Source organism: Nycticebus coucang, chromosome 12 (genome assembly GCF_027406575.1).
Source record: "Nycticebus coucang isolate mNycCou1 chromosome 12, mNycCou1.pri, whole genome shotgun sequence".
Classification (NCBI taxonomy): domain Eukaryota; kingdom Metazoa; phylum Chordata; class Mammalia; order Primates; family Lorisidae; genus Nycticebus; species Nycticebus coucang.
In genome coordinates, this window is record NC_069791.1 from 101,220,246 (window position 1) to 101,237,514 (window position 17,269).

At 57.4% G+C, this 17,269-nt stretch overlaps 2 protein-coding genes across 2 annotated transcripts in view; one reads left to right on the plus strand and one right to left on the minus strand.

Annotated features, from left to right (window-relative positions):
• The window catches only part of CORO7 (coronin 7), a 63,690-nt gene that overhangs the window by 13,234 nt on the left and 33,187 nt on the right, over positions 1-17,269 (minus strand). The window contains exon 9 of the mRNA XM_053554314.1: positions 16,869-16,951. Coding sequence (XP_053410289.1) covers positions 16,869-16,951 — 83 coding nt within the window. The remainder of the gene's footprint in view (positions 1-16,868; positions 16,952-17,269) is intronic.
• Positions 1,791-15,605, plus strand: VASN (vasorin). Its single transcript, XM_053554315.1, has 2 exons — positions 1,791-1,931; positions 9,968-15,605. The coding sequence occupies exon 2, from the start codon at positions 9,977-9,979 to the stop codon at positions 12,005-12,007; it is 2,031 nt and encodes a 676-aa protein (XP_053410290.1). The 5' UTR covers positions 1,791-1,931; positions 9,968-9,976; the 3' UTR covers positions 12,008-15,605.

Sequence of the window (17,269 nt, forward strand, 5' to 3'; positions counted from 1 at the left end):
AAACATAGCCAGGTGTTGTGGCAGGTGCCTATAGTCTCAGCTACTCAGGAGGATGAGGCAAAAGAATTGCTTAAGCCCAGAGTTGGAGTTTGCTGTGAGCTGTGACACCACAGCATTCTCCCGAGGGTAACATAATGAGACTCTGTTTATTTTATTTATTTATTTTGAGACAGAGCCTCAAGCTGTCATCCTGGGTAGAGTGCTGTGGCATCATAGCTCACAGCAACCTCTAACTCCTGGGCTCAAGCGATTCTCCTGCCTCTGCCTCCCAAGTAACTGGGTCTACAGGCACTCGCCACAAGACCCAGCTATGTATTTGGTTGCAGCCATCATTGTTGTTTGGCAGGCCCAGGCTGGATTCAAACCCACTAGCTCAGGTATATGTGGCTTATGCCTTAGCCACTTGAGCCACAGGCGCCGAGCTGAGACTGTTTAAAAAACAAAAACGAAAAAATCCCCAAACAAACAAAAACCCCAAAAACCCTTCATCATATAGGCCACACTGGTCTAGAAACAGAGGTTCAAAAGCCATGCTCTACATCTGTGCATATTAAGAAGCGTATGAGGTGTGGAGCTCTGCCTGTCCTGGAAAGAAGCCCTGTAAAGAGAAGGGCCTAGGAAGGGACATTTATAAGGGGGTTGTTGAAGACAGACCCTACTTAGTCCCTGACAACGGCTAGACACAGAAGCCATCCAGCCTTTTGAAGACAACTGAGTCCTCCAGAGACTACACAACCTTCCAGCTGGTGTGGCCCAATCTCCTGGGACAAGCCTTCAGGGCCCCTAAAGACCAGAGCTGGCGCAGCCAAAGACTTTGGCTGTTTGCCCGGTTGGAGGGGGTGCTGGTGTCCGAGGGCTCTCCGGAAGTCAGGAGCTGAGCTGGGTCCCCAAAGGCTAAGGCTTGACTCTGACCACAAAAACAGAGTGGGAGGGAAGAAGAACATTTTCCTGGAATCCTTCAAGGCAGGGGATTTTTCTGGACTAATCCAGCCATTGGCACCCGCCTGGCTGCCCAATCAAGGGCCACTGTCAACTGCAGCCCAGCCCCCACCCACTGATGGTGACCTCCCCTCCATTCTGGGCTCAAAGTTGCCAGTAACTGTGGGGCTGGGGCAGACCCTCAATGTCCTTCCTATCTCAGTCCCTTCACCTAAAATGTGGGGTGAGGAGCTCCAGTGATGCTCTCAACCCTGAAGGCTGTCATGGATAAAAGGGGCCCACAGAGATTTGGCATTAGAGTTTATACTTAGCAAGTTCTTGAGAAGGCTTTGTGTGGGCTGCTCAGGAGTTTTCTGAAATTGGGATTAGCCACCAACAATAACACACTGAGGGATTTCACCTAAAACTGATTTCCAGCTTCTCTTGAAAAATCTGCAGCTCTGGCAGGCTGAAGCTGGTCATGAGGGCTGAGCCCTCTCATCAGCCCCACTCCCCGCACCCCACCCCCTTTCTAGGTCTCCATGGGCCCTGGGGGATGTTTCTTGCATTTTAAGTTACCTGCCTAGTTCTGTACAACCGTCACTTGCCTTTAACACAGGACCATGCCCGGTGTCACACGGGAAACTAGCGCGGGAAGATTGGATCCCGGGACTCCCAACTAGGCCGCACAGGGTCCCTCCCTCCTGCCCAGGTCGGGGGTCAGCAGGGTGAGGTTCAGGTTGCCTGGCCGGGAGCCCCTCGCTCAGAAAGGGATGGGTCTCCACACGGCCCCGCCCCGACCAATGGGGAGGGATCCCGCCCCTATCTGCGGTGGCCCCGCCCCTCAGTATTAAAAGCGCGACCCGCCTCCAGTGAGCCGACTCAGGAGCCCGAGCCCGGGGGGAGACACAGAAAGGGCTTTCTCGGGACCCACGACCCCCTCGGGCCCGGCCGCCCGGTAAGGACTGAGGCCGTTGCCCGCCCTGCTCGTATCTGTCCACCGAGGCATCCCGGTGAGTCTCTGCGGTACTGGGGGGGGCTGCAGGCAGGAATGGGGCACCACGGCCAGGCTGTGCACAAGCGCGCCATCCACGCGCGGAACCCTGTAGCGCGCACACGCATTCGCCGGCGGGACCGCGACTCCGCACAGTCACCCGGGCCGACTGGGACTCGCGGTCAGCAGGCCCAGTTCACTTCTCCCCCGGCTGTTCTGGGGAGCCGGCAGCCCTGCAGCCGGCTGCACTAGTGTGTACAGTGAGCCAGTGAGGCTTGAGCAGATAAAATAAACACCTCCCCCACACACACACACACACACACTTTGCTTCCTCCTTCTAGACTGGGCCCTCACGGCATGACCAGTTTTATGAATCAAACCCCTTTCAGGGGATAGCCAAGCGGTGGTCTTGGGTTACTTCTCCTGGGGTTGGGCAGCCCAGTGCTCCTGTCCAGAAGGGCTGCCTGTGGTACTCAGGACCCTTGTCACTCAACAAAGCAGGGGGCCACAGATACGCAGGCCTGGGAGGGGCTAGGCGGGATGGCTGTAGGTATCTGAGGTCCTACCCCTCCAGGTGGCGGACGCACCCTTGGGTGAGCAGGGCATTTAGTGTCCCAGGTATCAGGGTGCCCCATCTCTGCCTCTGCCAGGGAAGGGGCTTTGCTTGGCCTGCAAACCTAATGGCCTAGAGCCAGCCTAGTCCTTTGTGTCCCTGGGCTGGCAGTGCTGGAGCCTTAGGACTGCTGAGGTCTCTTGTGGTCACTGGCAGGCCAGATGATTGGTGCCAACCATTCTGCCTCACCCCTGTTCGTTAACGATTACCACGCCAGGGTCGCTGACCGCCTCTCCTGCTGTGGCCCAGGGGTAGAGTCCCTAACATGGAGGGTGGAAGAAAGAAGACACCTTTGCTTGTCTTTGCACCAAGGGCAAGTAAGGTTCTGGAGAGAGGCACCAAAACTTAGAGGCCGCCCCCAGGTCAGAGAGAGCTTCCACGCCTGGGGACTGGAAAAAAATCTTAAAGGTCCATTTACAGTAGCCTAGACTTCAGGTGTTGGGGGCATAGAGGGATGATCAGGCTGCTGCCCTCTGAGCAGAGTCCATTAGAACCAGCCCAGTGGGCAGTTAAGTCTAGTATGGGCCTGGCTATCAGCAAACCCCCAAAGAACTGGGACAGACTATGGGCAGATAGGGAGCAGTCCCTTGAGTTTGCTGTCTTCTCCCAGGGGAGTCAGCCCCAGAGCTTCTGTAAACAGAATGTCAGAGGCAGGAAGAAGGCTCTGGCAATGAACAGCGCAGCTGGATTCCCTCCAGACCATTATCTTGCCTCTCCTGGGTCCTCAGAGGGAGGATGAGCACACACGTGCCAGCCTAGGGGCCTGGGCACTGCCTGTCCCCACCTCCCCCGGCCTGCTGCTGATGCTGCTGTACATTAGAACAGCCACCCTGAGACCTGTGGGTCCAGAGAGTCAGATGGGGGTGGGGTGGGGGAAATGGTGTCCCAGGGCATTTGTCCAGATAACACTGCTCTTTCCATGCTCTGTAAATGGGGGAAGGAGTTTTGACACAAGGAGCCCCTCAACTGTCCCAACCTGTGCTCTCTCCAGGGTGTTTGGGTTCATAGCTCCTTTTGCCCATTACTGACACCCCTATGATAGCCCTGGAGGAGCTAGGACAAGTCCCAAGTAAACTAAGTCTTTGTGGGGGCTAATAAGTGGATCCCACCCCTGGGATGGGCAACCCCTACCTCAGTAGGCCAGCCAAAGAGTCCCCCACCTCTCTGCTCACCAGAGAGGATGATGTTCTTAGAGGCATCCGTGACTGCTGGAAAGCCCTATGCTCATGGGAAGAGCAGCAAGGCCACCAAACTGGGTTAGTGACCCCTCCTGGAGCCCTCCTCAGTCTCTGTAGAGTCCCTCCCTGAGCCAGGGAGCCCAAAGCTCTGTGCTGCCAAGAAAACCAGCTCCCCTCACTGCTGTGGAATTTGCGTGAGTTCTTGGAGAGGGGGGAGGGCGTGTATGTGTCGGCAGGAGTGTGGCCCAGTGGGTGAGTCTGGTGTGGGCGTGTCTGTGTGCGCGTGACTGGAGTAGGGCTGTGTCTTCGGGGGCAGGCAGCGGTGTCTGGGGAGCCCGTGTGCAGGGGGAGGGGCTGAGCCTCAGCCTCCTTCCCTTTTATCGGTTTCCACATTCCAGAGGCAGCCAGATTGCTTTCCCTCAGTTCCTGGCCACAGCCTCCCTGCTTTTCCTCATTCCAGCCCACCCCCCCCCAGGCTGGAGGAGGCTCCCTCTGGCCACCTTGGTTTGGGAGCTGGGGGTAGGCGAGGGGCCAGCTCTTCTCCAAGGTTGGGGACAGCCCCCACCAGACTCCTGGGGAATGCAATAAGGCTCTGACATTCCTCAGAGGCTGCCTGAGAGATTTAATTAAGGAGGGAGCTAGTGTGCACTTGGGGCCCCTACTGGCCCTGGGCCCTGATCCCAGCTGGGCAGTGTGGGGACAGGGTTGTGGCTCAGTGACCAGGGTCTGCTCTGCCTCCTCAGATCAATCCCACCTACCTGTTGATTACGTACCCCAGGAAAAGCCAAGAACCCTGGGTGGCTGGTGGAGATGAAGTACCCTGCTGGGGCCACTACTCCCTTCTCAGACCCCTGGGCCCAGGGGCCTTGAGACTGGCGGCCTCCCTTTGTGACTAAGGTGTTCTTCTGGTAAGTTCAGGGTTAATTGCAGGGCTAGGGACTTACTAGATAGGTGCTTGGCACTGGGTGGGGACAGGGCCAAGCTTTGATGGCATCACACTTGCCACTTGCCAACAGTGGCATCTGAACTGGCCTCTTTCTAGTTGGACCACAGCCACCACATAGCTTCCAGGGCCACAGGTGTCCTTCCCCAACAGGTGGCACCTCTCTTGACTGAAATGGCACGTCCTGCTGCCCTGAGGGCTCACTTGAGCTGCGGAACTGGCCTTAGTCACTGGTCTCCCTGTCCTGGGCTGACAGGTCTGGCAGCTGCCAGATCACCCACGGTGCCACTGAAGGCACCCACCTGGGGCCAGGCCAGCCCCCTGGGTGGAGGGAAGAGGAGGAAGGCCCAGTTCCTGCTCTTCTCCTAGCCTTGCCAGTTGGGGAGATGAGCTGACATCCTACCTATCCCCCTTTGTAACGCTGCCTTGATGTCCTGATCCCTGGCTGGGCAGAGGAGAGTACTCACCTAGGGAACTTTTTCTTTTTTTCTGGGGGGGGGGGGAACTTTTTCAAAATACAGCCATGCCTGGGCCTCACCCCTCACCCAAATTCTTATCATAGGTAATGTTCCCTGGGTGATTCTGATGTAGATCTCTGGTTGAGAAGCCCCTAGGGTCACAAGAGAGAAAAGGAAGCCCAGAGAGGGGAGAGCTTGGGTGAGTGGGTGAGGCTGCAGAGCGTGTGTCAGACTGACTCTTGGCTGGGGCATTATCTGTAAACACAGCCAGCTTGGAATGGGGGATGAAGCAAGACCAAAAGGCTGAAAACAGTAGGGACCTCTAAGCTTAATCACTAGCCAGGGCCACAGGCCCCTCACCTGGAGAGAAGGCCTACCCAGAGCAACCTCCAAGGAACTTGAGGCCCAGAACAGAGACCCCTGACCTCTCTGCCCTTCTGGGCCAGGAACTGCTATGTCCCAGGGAAGGGAAGATGGGGTGGACCCAGCCTGGGCCCTGAGCCTTCTCGGACACGTCAGCGAAACTGGAGCCAGCAGTCCTGGCCGCCGGCACAGTCCCGCCTGCCTGGAGGGGGTTGGCAGACTCCCGGGCCTGGGCCACTGCCAGGCCTGGCTGGCTGCACAGAGCAGAACACAGAGCCCAGGCGGGCCAGCCCTGGGAACCAGGCCTGGAGCTCAGGTCTGACCTGCAGTGCCCAGGTCTGCACAGGAGGGCTATACAGTCCTCTGGCTGGCTGTCCAAGAACATCCCCTGCCCGCTGGGCATACAGCTTTTCCCAGGAGCAGTGAGAGGCACCAGCCCCAGGGCTGGTGTGGACACCTGGGTACCACCCTGCCATGCCACCCACTGGCCTATCCCTGTCTGACCCCCGCACGTGTGTTGCACATTCAGGAGTGGGTGGGTCCTCCTGAGAGTTGACATGACAAATGCTCTTAGTCTTCTTTACTCATAGCTCCTCCCTGAGGTCACATGCTGAAGGGGCCTCGCCAAGAGGTAACTCACCCCTGACTTCTCCACCACCTGAGGGTGGAAGACAGCCTCAGTTCAGTTCAGAGGCCTTGACCCTGTCCATGTAAGCCTGGTCCAAAGCCTCTGCCTCTGTGGTACCCTCACCTGTGAGAATGGTGGAGCTCTGGTTTTATCGGTGACAATGCAGCAGCTACTGTTTACTGACCACTTAATATGTGCTCCAAGTACAAACCAAATCCCTCCTGAGAAACAGCTGTAATGATTAGCCCCCACTGCACAGATGTGAACCAGTAGGGGTAGTGGGCAGGCTGTGAGCCCTGGTGGTCGGACCCTGACACCCCATGCCAGCTACTGCCTTGGAGGCAGAAAGTCTTGGCCATAGGACCTGTGACCTGCCTCTCCACCACACTGTGGGCTGAGAGTGAGACCCTGCACCCTAGCTCTTGCCCTCTGCCCCTAGCATCCCTGAAGCACAGGGTTATCTCCAGAACTCTTCCTAATCCTGGCTCAATGGATCAGATTACCAAAGGTAGGCCCCTGGTCCTACCAGAGCCACTGTGATCTTAGGCAGCACAGCAACCCCAGCAATGACCCCTGATGAGACACCCCCACCCCCACTCTGTGCACACACCAAGCGTGCCCAGTCTCTGGATGCTTCCCAGGACTTCTTAAAAGAACTTCCCCATTTCAAAACAAACAGAACGGGCTGGGCGCAGTAGCTCACACCTATAATCTAGCATTCTGGGAGGCCAAGGCAGGTGGTTTACTTAAGCTCCAGAGTTCAAGACAGCATGAGTTAGTGTCAGACCCCATATCTAAAAATAGCTAGGAGTGGTGGTGGGTGCCTCTAGGTCCAGCTACTTGGGAGGCTGAGGCAAGAGCATGGCTCGAATCTAGGAGTTTGAGGTTGCTGTGAGCTATGATGCCATGGCACTCTACCCAGGGTGACAGAGTGAGACAGAACAACCCAGAACCCAGAACAACACTACAATTGCAGAGAGAGAGGGGTTTAGGTCTGTTTATGCCAATTTTGCAGGTGAAAAACTAAGGCCCAGTTGAACAAGGACTTGAGAGTCTATCTAGGTGCCTCTGTCTCCTGCCACTGGGCTGCCTGTTGCCTCCGCCCTCTCTGGGTTCCTCCCCAGGGTTATTTGACCTCTTGGTGCCAGGAGCCCCGTGGCTGCCCACCTGTGGCTACAAACTCAGGGGGTTTTCCTAAGCCCCAGCACTGCCTCCTGCCTCCTCACCTTGCTGGTTGGGGTGGAATCAGCATTCAGGCTCACACCTGCATCTCAGGGGTAGGAAGCAGGCTCACTACTGGGGGTCTCCTCAGCCCACAACCCCCTTCCCTCTCCCCACCCATTAGGGAGGCCGTTCACCAGCCAGCTTGCGGCCCATAGGGTCCTTCACCCCTTCTAATGACTTTGCTAATTAAAGGCCCAACAGATGATAAAGCCTAGAGTGTATAGCTGTACCCTGCCTCACTGTAGAGTGGTCAGCATCCCCCTAGGCTCCTGTGGGCCAGCCCGGATACCCAGCCTATCAGTGCCAAATATGTCCCATGCATCCTCCCCCTGCAGCCCTGAAATGTCTCAGATTCACAGATGAAGAAACCAAGGTGCTGAGAGTAAAGCAGCTGCCTGCGGCCTCACAGCTTGGACACCTCTGAGCCCAGGCTGCCTGCCTGGAGTTGAGAGCTTTTAACTGACCTTCCACAAGGCCCATGGGAAGCTGAGGCCACAAAGGTGGCTAGGCTGACCACATGCAGAGTCCAATCCCACCCTGGAGCCTGGCTGCTCCCTTCCTGACCCCAGCCTGGTCCCACTGGGAGGGCTGATTCAGGGGGAGGTACCCTCACTCCCCACATGGACGGAGAGTGGGCGGGGGTCACTCACAGCCCACATCTGGAAGCCAGGCCGCACCCCTGTCCTCTGAGTCAGTAAGGGTGGAGCAGGTCCCATAAGGGAGAAGGCAGGGGTGGGCCCAAGGGCCTTTGGTCATCGGACCCTGCAGGGTTGGTGCCAGCAGGGCCAGAAGAGATACATGAGGCTCTGCCCTTCACTCAACAGACAGACAAGCTAAGTAGGCTCTAGGGACCCCTGGAGCAAAGGCAGACAGAGTCCCACCTAGAGAACTAAGAGTGCGACACAATGGGGGCCCCACTGGGATCAAGGAGGACTTCCCAACTAGCCTCTGAAAGGTGTTCATTAGTAATGGGCAAGGGGGGTGGCGCCGGTGGCTCAAGGAGTAGGGCGCTGGCCCCATATACTGGTGGGGGTGGGTTCGAGCCCAGCCCTGGCCAAAACTGCAAAAAAAAAATAAAAAAGAAAGAAAGAATAATGGGTAAGGGGCTTGGGATCAGAGACTCCTGGGGAGATTACCCTCCCCTGGCTGAGGGATACTGCAGGTGAGCAGGGCCTGCAAGGACCCCCTCACCTCTAGTTCTTGTCAGGAACCTGGGTAACAAGGCCTCTTCCCTTCACCTTGAGCTGGCCCCAGACCTCAGTGGCTACCTCACCAGGGACTTGTCTAATGTGTCCTGGATCAACTGCCTCTCCTCAAGCCTGGGGCAGTGTGGCAGAAGCAGGCTGGGTGGGGGTTCATGTTACCTGGGTTGGCCATATGGGTAAGTGGGGGAAGGGGAAGCCAGGCTTCTGCACAAAAGGCCCTTGTGCAAGCCCAGCCATGGATGCCTGGAGGGGGAGGGGGTAGCTGCCACTGGGCAAGACACATCCCAGGAACAGGCTGGCATCCCACTTGAGGCTTAGGGACTCCTTGGAGCACCAAAGTTGAGGGCTGCTCCTGGATTATGGTGATAGGGGCGAGCTATGGCCCCCTCGCATCTTAGGCAGTGACACCTTAGAGCTGGAGCTCAGAGTGGCTAGAGGGTTTCCCATCCCTACTGCATCTCAAGGCCACAGCCCTCGTCATAGGTGATAGGATCTGGGCTCTGGCTCAGACTTGTTGGCGCTGCAATGGGCACCTCCACACACCCCGCTTTCTCCTGTCACCTGGAAGTGATGAGAATAGTTTCCTCTGGAAGTGGCTGATGGGGGTATGAAGGTGACTGAATATGTTAGTGGGCACTGGCATGTGGGAGAGATGTGGTGCTGCTGCTGCTCATCTGTCTTGGCACCCAGCCTGGGCAGACCCCAAGAAATACTAGATGAATGAATCTGCAGAGCTTTCCCAGGCCCGTACTGCCTCTAGGGAAACCATGCAACCCATGTCCTGCCACCTGAGCCCTGGAGACCCTCTTAACTCTAGTCATTAGCCTCAGAGCCTCCCTAATCCATACCCCCACCAATAGCTGCAGTGGCCTCTACCCCCTCCATCAGGAACTTTCCGGCTGACCATGTCCTGGCAGGCCTGCAGCTCCCATCCTGGGCAGGTCTGACTTCACAAGTGGAAAAACACCGATCCCATAGTTTCCATGTGAAGTCTTCCCGCTGTGGTCTCTCTTCCTTTGGAGGGAGAGCTGTGAAGCGTGGCAGCTGGGGCCAGCAGCCCGGGCAGCCAGCTTCTCTGCTTACATGCCTGGCTGCCACTCCAGGACCTGTAGCTCTCTCTCTCTCTCTCCTCCCCTGTCTGTTGTGCCAGTGGGCAGCTGAGGGACCTGCCACTGAGGCAGAGGCAGGAGAGCCTGGGGTTCTGGAGGAGAGCACGCTCGCTGGGCACTGTACTACTGAATACTTTTGACAGCTGACATCATATGGTTAAAGTCACATAGCCAGGGAGTGACAGGGCTGGGTTAGGAGCTAGGCACTGGGGCCCTGACTCATACCTACTAGGCCCTTTTGCAGTGTGTGTATGTGCGTGTGTATGTGTGAGAGAGATAAATTCTCTCTGGCCCTTGATGCATAGTCTAATCTCGGCCTTCTCTCTGCCCCCAGGGATAGAAGATGCCCTCCAGGATCCCCCGGCCACCAGTGCCCCTGCTGCTGCTCCTGCTGCTGGCCTTTGGACCCAGAGTGCAGGGCTGCCCTTCCGGTTGCCAGTGCAGCCAGCCACAGACAGTATTCTGCACTGCCCGCCAAGGAACCACAGTGCCCCAAGATGTGCCACTTGACACAGTGGGCCTGTATGTCTTTGAGAATGGCATTACTACACTCGATGCAGACAGCTTTGCCAACCTGCCAAACCTGCAGCTCCTGGACTTGTCACAGAACCAGATCACCAGCCTGCCTGGTGGGGTCTTCCAGCCACTTGCCAACCTCAGCAACCTGGATCTGACTGCCAACAGGCTGCGTGAAATCACCAATGAGACCTTCCGAGGTCTGCGGCGCCTTGAGCGTCTGTACCTGGGCAAGAACTGTATCGGCCACATCCAGCCTGGTGCCTTTGATGCACTTGACCGCCTCCTGGAACTCAAATTGCAAGACAATGAACTGCGGGTGCTACCCCCACTGCGCCTGCCCCGCCTGCTGCTGCTGGACCTCAGCCACAATAGCCTTCCGGCCCTTGAGCCAGGTGTCCTGGATACCGCCAATGTGGAAGCACTGCGGCTGGCTGGCCTGGGGCTGCAGCAGCTAGATGAGGAGCTCTTCAGCCACCTGCGCAACCTCCATGACCTGGATGTGGCCGACAACTACCTGGAGCGGGTGCCACCAGTGATTCGAGGACTGCGGGGCCTGACGCGCCTGCGGCTGGCTGGCAACACCCGCATTTCCCAACTGCGGCCTGAGGACCTGGCTGGCCTGGCCACCCTGCAGGAGCTGGACCTGAGCAACTTGAGCCTGCAGGCTCTGCCAAGTGACCTATCAGGTCTCTTCCCCCGCCTGCGGCTCCTGGCAGCCGCCCGCAACCCCTTCAACTGCGTGTGTCCTTTGAGCTGGTTTGGCCCTTGGGTGCGCGAGAGCCATGTCACACTGGCCAGCCCTGAGGAGACACGTTGCCACTTCCCACCAAAGAACGCTGGCCGGCTCCTCCTGGAGCTTGACTATGTTGACTTTGGCTGCCCAGCCACCACCACCACGGCCACAGCACCCACCACCAGGCCTGTAGCATGGGAGCCCACCCTCTTGCCATCTAGCTTGGCTCCCACCTGGCTGAGCCCCACAGAGCCAGCCACTGAGGCCCTGAGCCCACTATCTACTGCTCTGCCAACTGTGGGGCCTGCCCCCCAGCCCCAGGACTGCCCACCATCCACGTGCCTCAATGGGGGCACCTGCCACCTGGGGGTGCAGTACCACCTAGAGTGCCTGTGCCCCAAAGGCTTCACAGGCTTATACTGTGAGAGTCAGGTGGAGCTAGGGCTGTGGCCCAGCCCCACACCAGCCACCCCAAGGCCACGCCAGCCCCCACCCCTTGGCATTGAGCCAGTAAGCCCCACCTCCTTGCGTGTGGGGTTACAGCGCTACCTGCAGGGCAGCACCGTGCAGCTCAGGAGCCTCCGCCTCACCTACCGGAACCTGTCAGGCCCTGACAAGCGGCTGGTGACACTGCGGCTTCCTGCCTCACTCTCTGAGTACACTGTCACCCAGCTGCAGCCCAATGCCACCTACTCCATCTGCGTCATGTCCCTGGGGCCTGGGCGAGTACCTGAGGGTGAGGAGGCCTGCGGGGAGGCACACACACCCCCAGCCATCCGCTCCAACCACGCTCCAGTCACCCAGGCCCGTGAGGGTAACCTGCCGCTCCTTATCGCACCTGCCCTGGCCGCTGTGCTCCTGGCTGCCCTGGCTGCTGCGGGGGCAGTCTACTGTGTCCGGCGGGGGCGGGCTGTGGCGGCAGCAGCTCAAGACAAAGGGAAGATGGGGCCAGGGGCTGGGCCTCTGGAGTTGGAGGGGGTAAAGGCCCCTTTGGAGTCAGACCCAAAGGCACCTGAGGGTGGTGGGGAGGCCCTGCCCAGGGGTCCTGAGTGTGAGGTGCCGTTAATGGGCTACCCAGGGCCCAGTCTCCAGGGGCCTATGCACTCTAAGCCCTATGTCTAAGCCAGGGAGACACAAGCAGTTGGGGGCCAGGCTCTCACAGGGCCATGTGTCTCAAGCCTCAGCCCCAGGAAGCGAAGGAACAAAAGAAACCAGGGAGCTGGCCAGCATCGTCCGGCTGCCATGACGAGAAGTTCTCAGTCCCTAAAGAGGGACACATGCAGGGTGGGACTAAGTGATGCAACCAGTCCCTGCAACTCTCTGGACCTCAGTCTCCTCATCTGTGAGATGCTGTGACCCAGGAATGCCTGCAAGGATGGTGTCTGCCCAGCTCTGTGCCATCCTGAGTGCAAGTGTGGAGGGCCCTGCCGTGTGCTGGTAACACAGGCCGGGGCCCTACGGAGCTCCCCCAGCCTAAGGAGACTCTGGGGCCAGTGAAGGAAGCCTCCAGAAAGAGAGTAGAGGGGGACGGGGTATAGGACAGGGCCATGTGTCTCAAACCTCAGCCCCAGGAAGCGAAGGAACAAAAGAAACTGGAAAGGAAGATGCTTTAGAAACATGCTTTGCTTTGGTTGTTTTGTTTTTAAAAAATATATTTATAAGAGATCCTTTCCCATTTATTTTGGGGAAGTATTTTTCAAACGCAGAGATAAGGAGTTTGGTTTTTGTAAGACAAATGACGATATGAAGGCCTTTTGTAAGAAAAATAAAAAATGAAATGAAATGAGTGTGTTCCTCTGGCCCAGCCACAGGGCACATGGCTGGAGGGACAGCCTTGCTGTGGGCAAGCTGTTGGCTAGGCCCCCTGCCCATCATCCCTTTGGCTTGGGAGCTGTTGCCCAGATTGTACCTAGAAGGGTAGCCCTGCCAGGTATCCTGATTCAGGTGATGTCTACCCCAGCCCGACTGAGGCCCAGTCTTCTGCGAGCAGGAGCTGTACTGCCTGCATGTGAGGCTGGTGGCAGATGCTGGGCCAACAAGGTCCCCCAACCCTTAGGAGGGTCTGACGGGCAAGTCATTGCTTGCCTTCTTCTATGGAGAGGGTACTTGGGGCTGTCTCATTCCAGGTCTCACAGATGGTCCCCACTACAGAGAGCATGGTGAGGAGAGGAAGTACAGATCACCATAGGCAAGAACCCCAATTGGTAGGTACGCAGGGCGGAGCCAAGACAGAACTGATAGAGCAAGCACAGGGACAGGATCAGAGGGCTGAGGCTGGCTTGCAGACAGCACCAGGCTTGGTGGCCTCAGGATGCCTCACTGCACTAGGGATATACCTAGGCTTTCTGGAAACCCTAAAAATGGAAGTATTTTCCAGGAAGGCTGTAGGCTGAGATGGGAACATGAGGGTGACACAATACCTCTTCTTATTGCCCTCAGCGGCAGCCTGGGAGGCATGAGCCAGTAGCTTGCTCATGGCAGCTGGGGACAGGCCCCCCACATCTGCTTGCAGGCCTAGGATGAGGTCGACATTGAGCAGATTGGAATGCTGTGAGGAGGCCTGGCAAACGCTGGAGCTAGCCTCCCAGAGGCCCCATGCCAATGTCCTTCCATAGGTCACGGCCCCAGCCTCTGGCCTCAGCCCTGGAGGGAAGGAGGCGGCCCAGCCAGGCCCAAGGAGCAGCCCTGTGGCTTGGGGTGTTGATGTCAGTGCCGAGTCAGGCCCAGCCACGCGAGGCTCTGGATTCAATTAGCGGCTGTTAGGGCTCTGGCACAAAGGGAGAGGGGTGGGTGGGTCTTGGTGGGCGGTGGGTGATGGCAGTGGGCCTGGGTAGGGCCCTTTCCTCCTAAGGCAGTGGCAGCCCAGGTGGATTTCCTGTAGGCCTGGGTCCCATTAGGGGAGTGGCCCAGCAAGCCCTTTCCCCTTCAGCAGCCTCCTCAAAGGGGCCTTTGTAGGCTGCGGCTGGACACGGCGGCTGCTGAGTAAATGTTTTCACTGCAAAGCAAATCTGGCGTAGTGGAATGGGTGGGGTAGGGGGTGGGTGGCAGGACCCAAAGAAAGGGTCCAGGAAAGGCATTTGGAGTGTCCCATCAGAACAGTGGCTGGAAGCAGAGAAAACCTAGGCTAAAGAGACACTAGGCCAAGATGCAGCACCCACTCCCACCCAGGGCAATCCCACAACTGTAGGCCAAGGACTAGGGTCAGATGACGGGATGTTCTAGCCCCAGTCACCAGGTCCTGACCACAGCAGGCCCATGCCATTCAGGCAACTCATACTCTCATTTCATGCCCCCAAACCCCCTTTACAGAAAAGGCGCAGCCTAAGAGAGATGAGACAGCAGCCTGCTCATAACAAGTGGGGATAGGACCCCCACATCTGCTTGCTGGCCCAGGATAATGCTGCCACCAGTGTGGGAGGGCCTGGGACTGCTGTGACCTGCAGAAGCAATCAGCTCTGGTACTACCTGTGTGGGGGGGGGTGGGTACAGTTCACTGGCACCCTCACATCCCTCTCATTCACACCCATGAGCATGGCACCTGACCCAGGTGTCTCTTAGCCTCTTGGATCAGAGCACAAGCTGTTCCTTCAGTGCCAAACTCTGCCAGTCCCTCTGGTTATTCCCCCCACCTCCACCCTATACCAAGCACGGGGGGGCCAAGCATGTAGAGTGTGGGTAGCACAATGTAGACTGGCTGCATAAGCCCTGCTTCACATGTAGGATCCAATACTCTGAGGCTGGCCTGGCCCTGCTCTCCCCACTTTGTCATGCCTCCTTTTAACACTCAAGTGACAGGGAACTGTAACAGAGGCCCGTAGGAGAGGATGAGACAGGATGGGGCACATGCCTGATCCTGGCCTCCTGTAGCTCTCATAAGAGCATATACTGTGCTGCCCAAACCAAAATGGAAAATCTGTAAAACAGGGAAGAAATAGAGGGTAGCAGAGTGGACACATTTGCCAACCTCCTCCTCAGCTATGCCCACAGCCAACACTGCCCACTCCATTTCAGTCCAAATTCATTTCACAGCCCCAACACCCAAGGCAGGCACGGGGGGGTGGGGGTTTTCCAGCTTCTTGGGTCCCCTGCCCTCCCCCAGAAAACAGTCCAGAGGGTGGCATATATCCTTGGTGTTACCAGCTTCATGGAGGCTGATGAGTCCTGACTTCCTTGCCATGGGTGCCAGCCTGGCGGGGTGGGGGCAGGGGCCAGAGCTAGAGGACATTGGCCTGGCTGCCCATCTGGGAGTGATTTGAGAAATTCCAGTCCTTGCTGGCCCTTCGAGCTATTCTTAACTACTATAATTACAGGGTCAGCCTTGGCTGATGGCACCGGGGGGTCTGGGCATCGTTAATTCCTCCAGAGGCCAGAGTTGGGCTGGGCAAGGGATGCTTGTATGTGTGTGTATGTGTTGAGGGTGGGAGGATCCCATCACTGGTGGTGGAGCCTGGAAGGCAGGAAGTGGTGGGTGGAAGAGCACTTGATCACTGGTGCCGTCCCTTCCCGCCAACGCCTCTGCTGTGGGCCCTATAGGGAAGGGGCTGTCTGGCTGACAAAGGCCTGGATTATAAGATGCCAGGGCAGCATCAGCCAGGGGTCAGAGGCAGGGGGGCAGCTGCAGAACCAAAGGCTCCAATTCCTTGTGAGCAAGGGTGGGTCCTGCTGACTCTTCTTTGAATCCCCAGGTCCCAGAGCAGGCAAGATGCTGGGAGTGTGCATAGCTCACCCTCTCACCTCATGTGGTCTTAAGGAAGGTACAGAGTTTTACTCAGCCTTGTCTTCCTCTGTAAAATGGACCTAGTCAGCTTCTCATCCCCTGCTGGGGTGTGAGAGGATGGGAGGGAGGGTCACCGTCACCCCAATCACTACCCTTCCTCTGGGAGCCCCTGACAGGAGTTCTGACTGGCACTCAGGTAGGGGGCTCTTCTGGAGGGTTCCAGAGAGGCCCCACAGCCTTCCTTGCCCCAGACACACTGCCTTTCCTGATCCCAGGGCTTGGACAGGTTGCTGAGATCTCAGGACTCAGAGTGTCAGTCTCAGGACTGAGACCTCTCAGTCTCCTCAGCTGTGAAATGGAAGAAGGGTTTAAATAAGCCAGCCAAGGACCTAACACTCCCAGATGTCCCCACCTGGGAAGGTTATAGCAGATCCTTCCCTGAATCATGACTGAGACCAAGTCCCTGCCTCCTCCCTCAAACCATGCTGAGGCTGAACTTCCCTGAGCCTGTTTCCTAGGCTGTGATGTGGTGGCCACACGGAATGAATGGATGGGTCACTCATTAAACACTTGCTGTTGGCCTCTTGGCATCTAATTTCTAACCTGGCTTGGCCCAGCCAAGGGCCCCACCAAGCACTGCAGCAAACTCTCTTCACACACTTCTTGGGGGCAGATGGAAGGACCAAGTGTATATGAACGCTCAAGCTACCTGGGGCCAGCCCCACCTGCAGAGAGACCCCAGGACAGACCAAGGACAGCCAAGAGGTTGGTGCTGAGTGGGCCTCATAAACCACATCAGAGTTCAAGATGCACCTCAACATGTACCCACATGCCTGCCGATCTGTCCCAATGCTACCCCACATCCACCTGCATCCCCCTTCCTACCAGATGCTTAGGCCCCAGCCACACCAAGATGTCCACAGCAAAATCAAGTGTGTTCCTGCTCTGCCTGACAATGTCCTTTCCCCAAATGCCAAAACACATCTCCATTGACCCAGCTGTGAAGCCTGCTATGACCAAGGACCCACTTCTCTAACAGGGAGGTGGGCAGGCGCCTCACTACCTGCTACTGGGATGGTCTGGGAGCTCCTGGAGCACAGGGCCAGATTCCTTTTGCAGAGACCTTTACAGCCCAGCTCAGCACACACAAAATAGTCAGTAGTCAGCCCACCTCACTGAGCCAGCAGCACTCATCCATCAGCCCGGACTCAGGACACTATCTGGGCCCTCAGCCCAATGGCCCACCCAACAGGCTGCAGCTCCTACCCGGATGAAGTGTCCAAGGTGAGGGAGACCAGTGCGCTGGAGAAGAGCCGGGTGTCCCAGAGCTTCACTTCACGCTCACGCATCTGTGGGGAGGGCCAGAGAGAGGGTGAGAGGGGCCTGTCCCTCAGCCTACCCCACAGCTCTTGGGGAACTTAACACCTGAGGGCACAGCCTGGCAGGGCACACCTGCCCATAGAGAGCTTAGAGTGGGGAACAGTCACACCAGGGAGGCAGAGTTTGGGTTTTCATATCTTTGCTAAACTCTTTATTTAGTTATTTATTCTGAGACAGAGTCTCTTTCGCCCAGGCTAGGGTACAGGGATGTCATCATGGCTTGCAGCAACTTCAAACTCATGGCTCAGCCTTTGGAATAGCTGGGACTACAGGCACCACACCCAGCT

Excerpts from the sequence above, each read along its gene's own strand:
- VASN (XM_053554315.1), top strand. The coding sequence starts at position 9,977 with ATGCCCTCCAGGATCCCCCGGCCACCAGTGCCCCTGCTGCTGCTCCTG.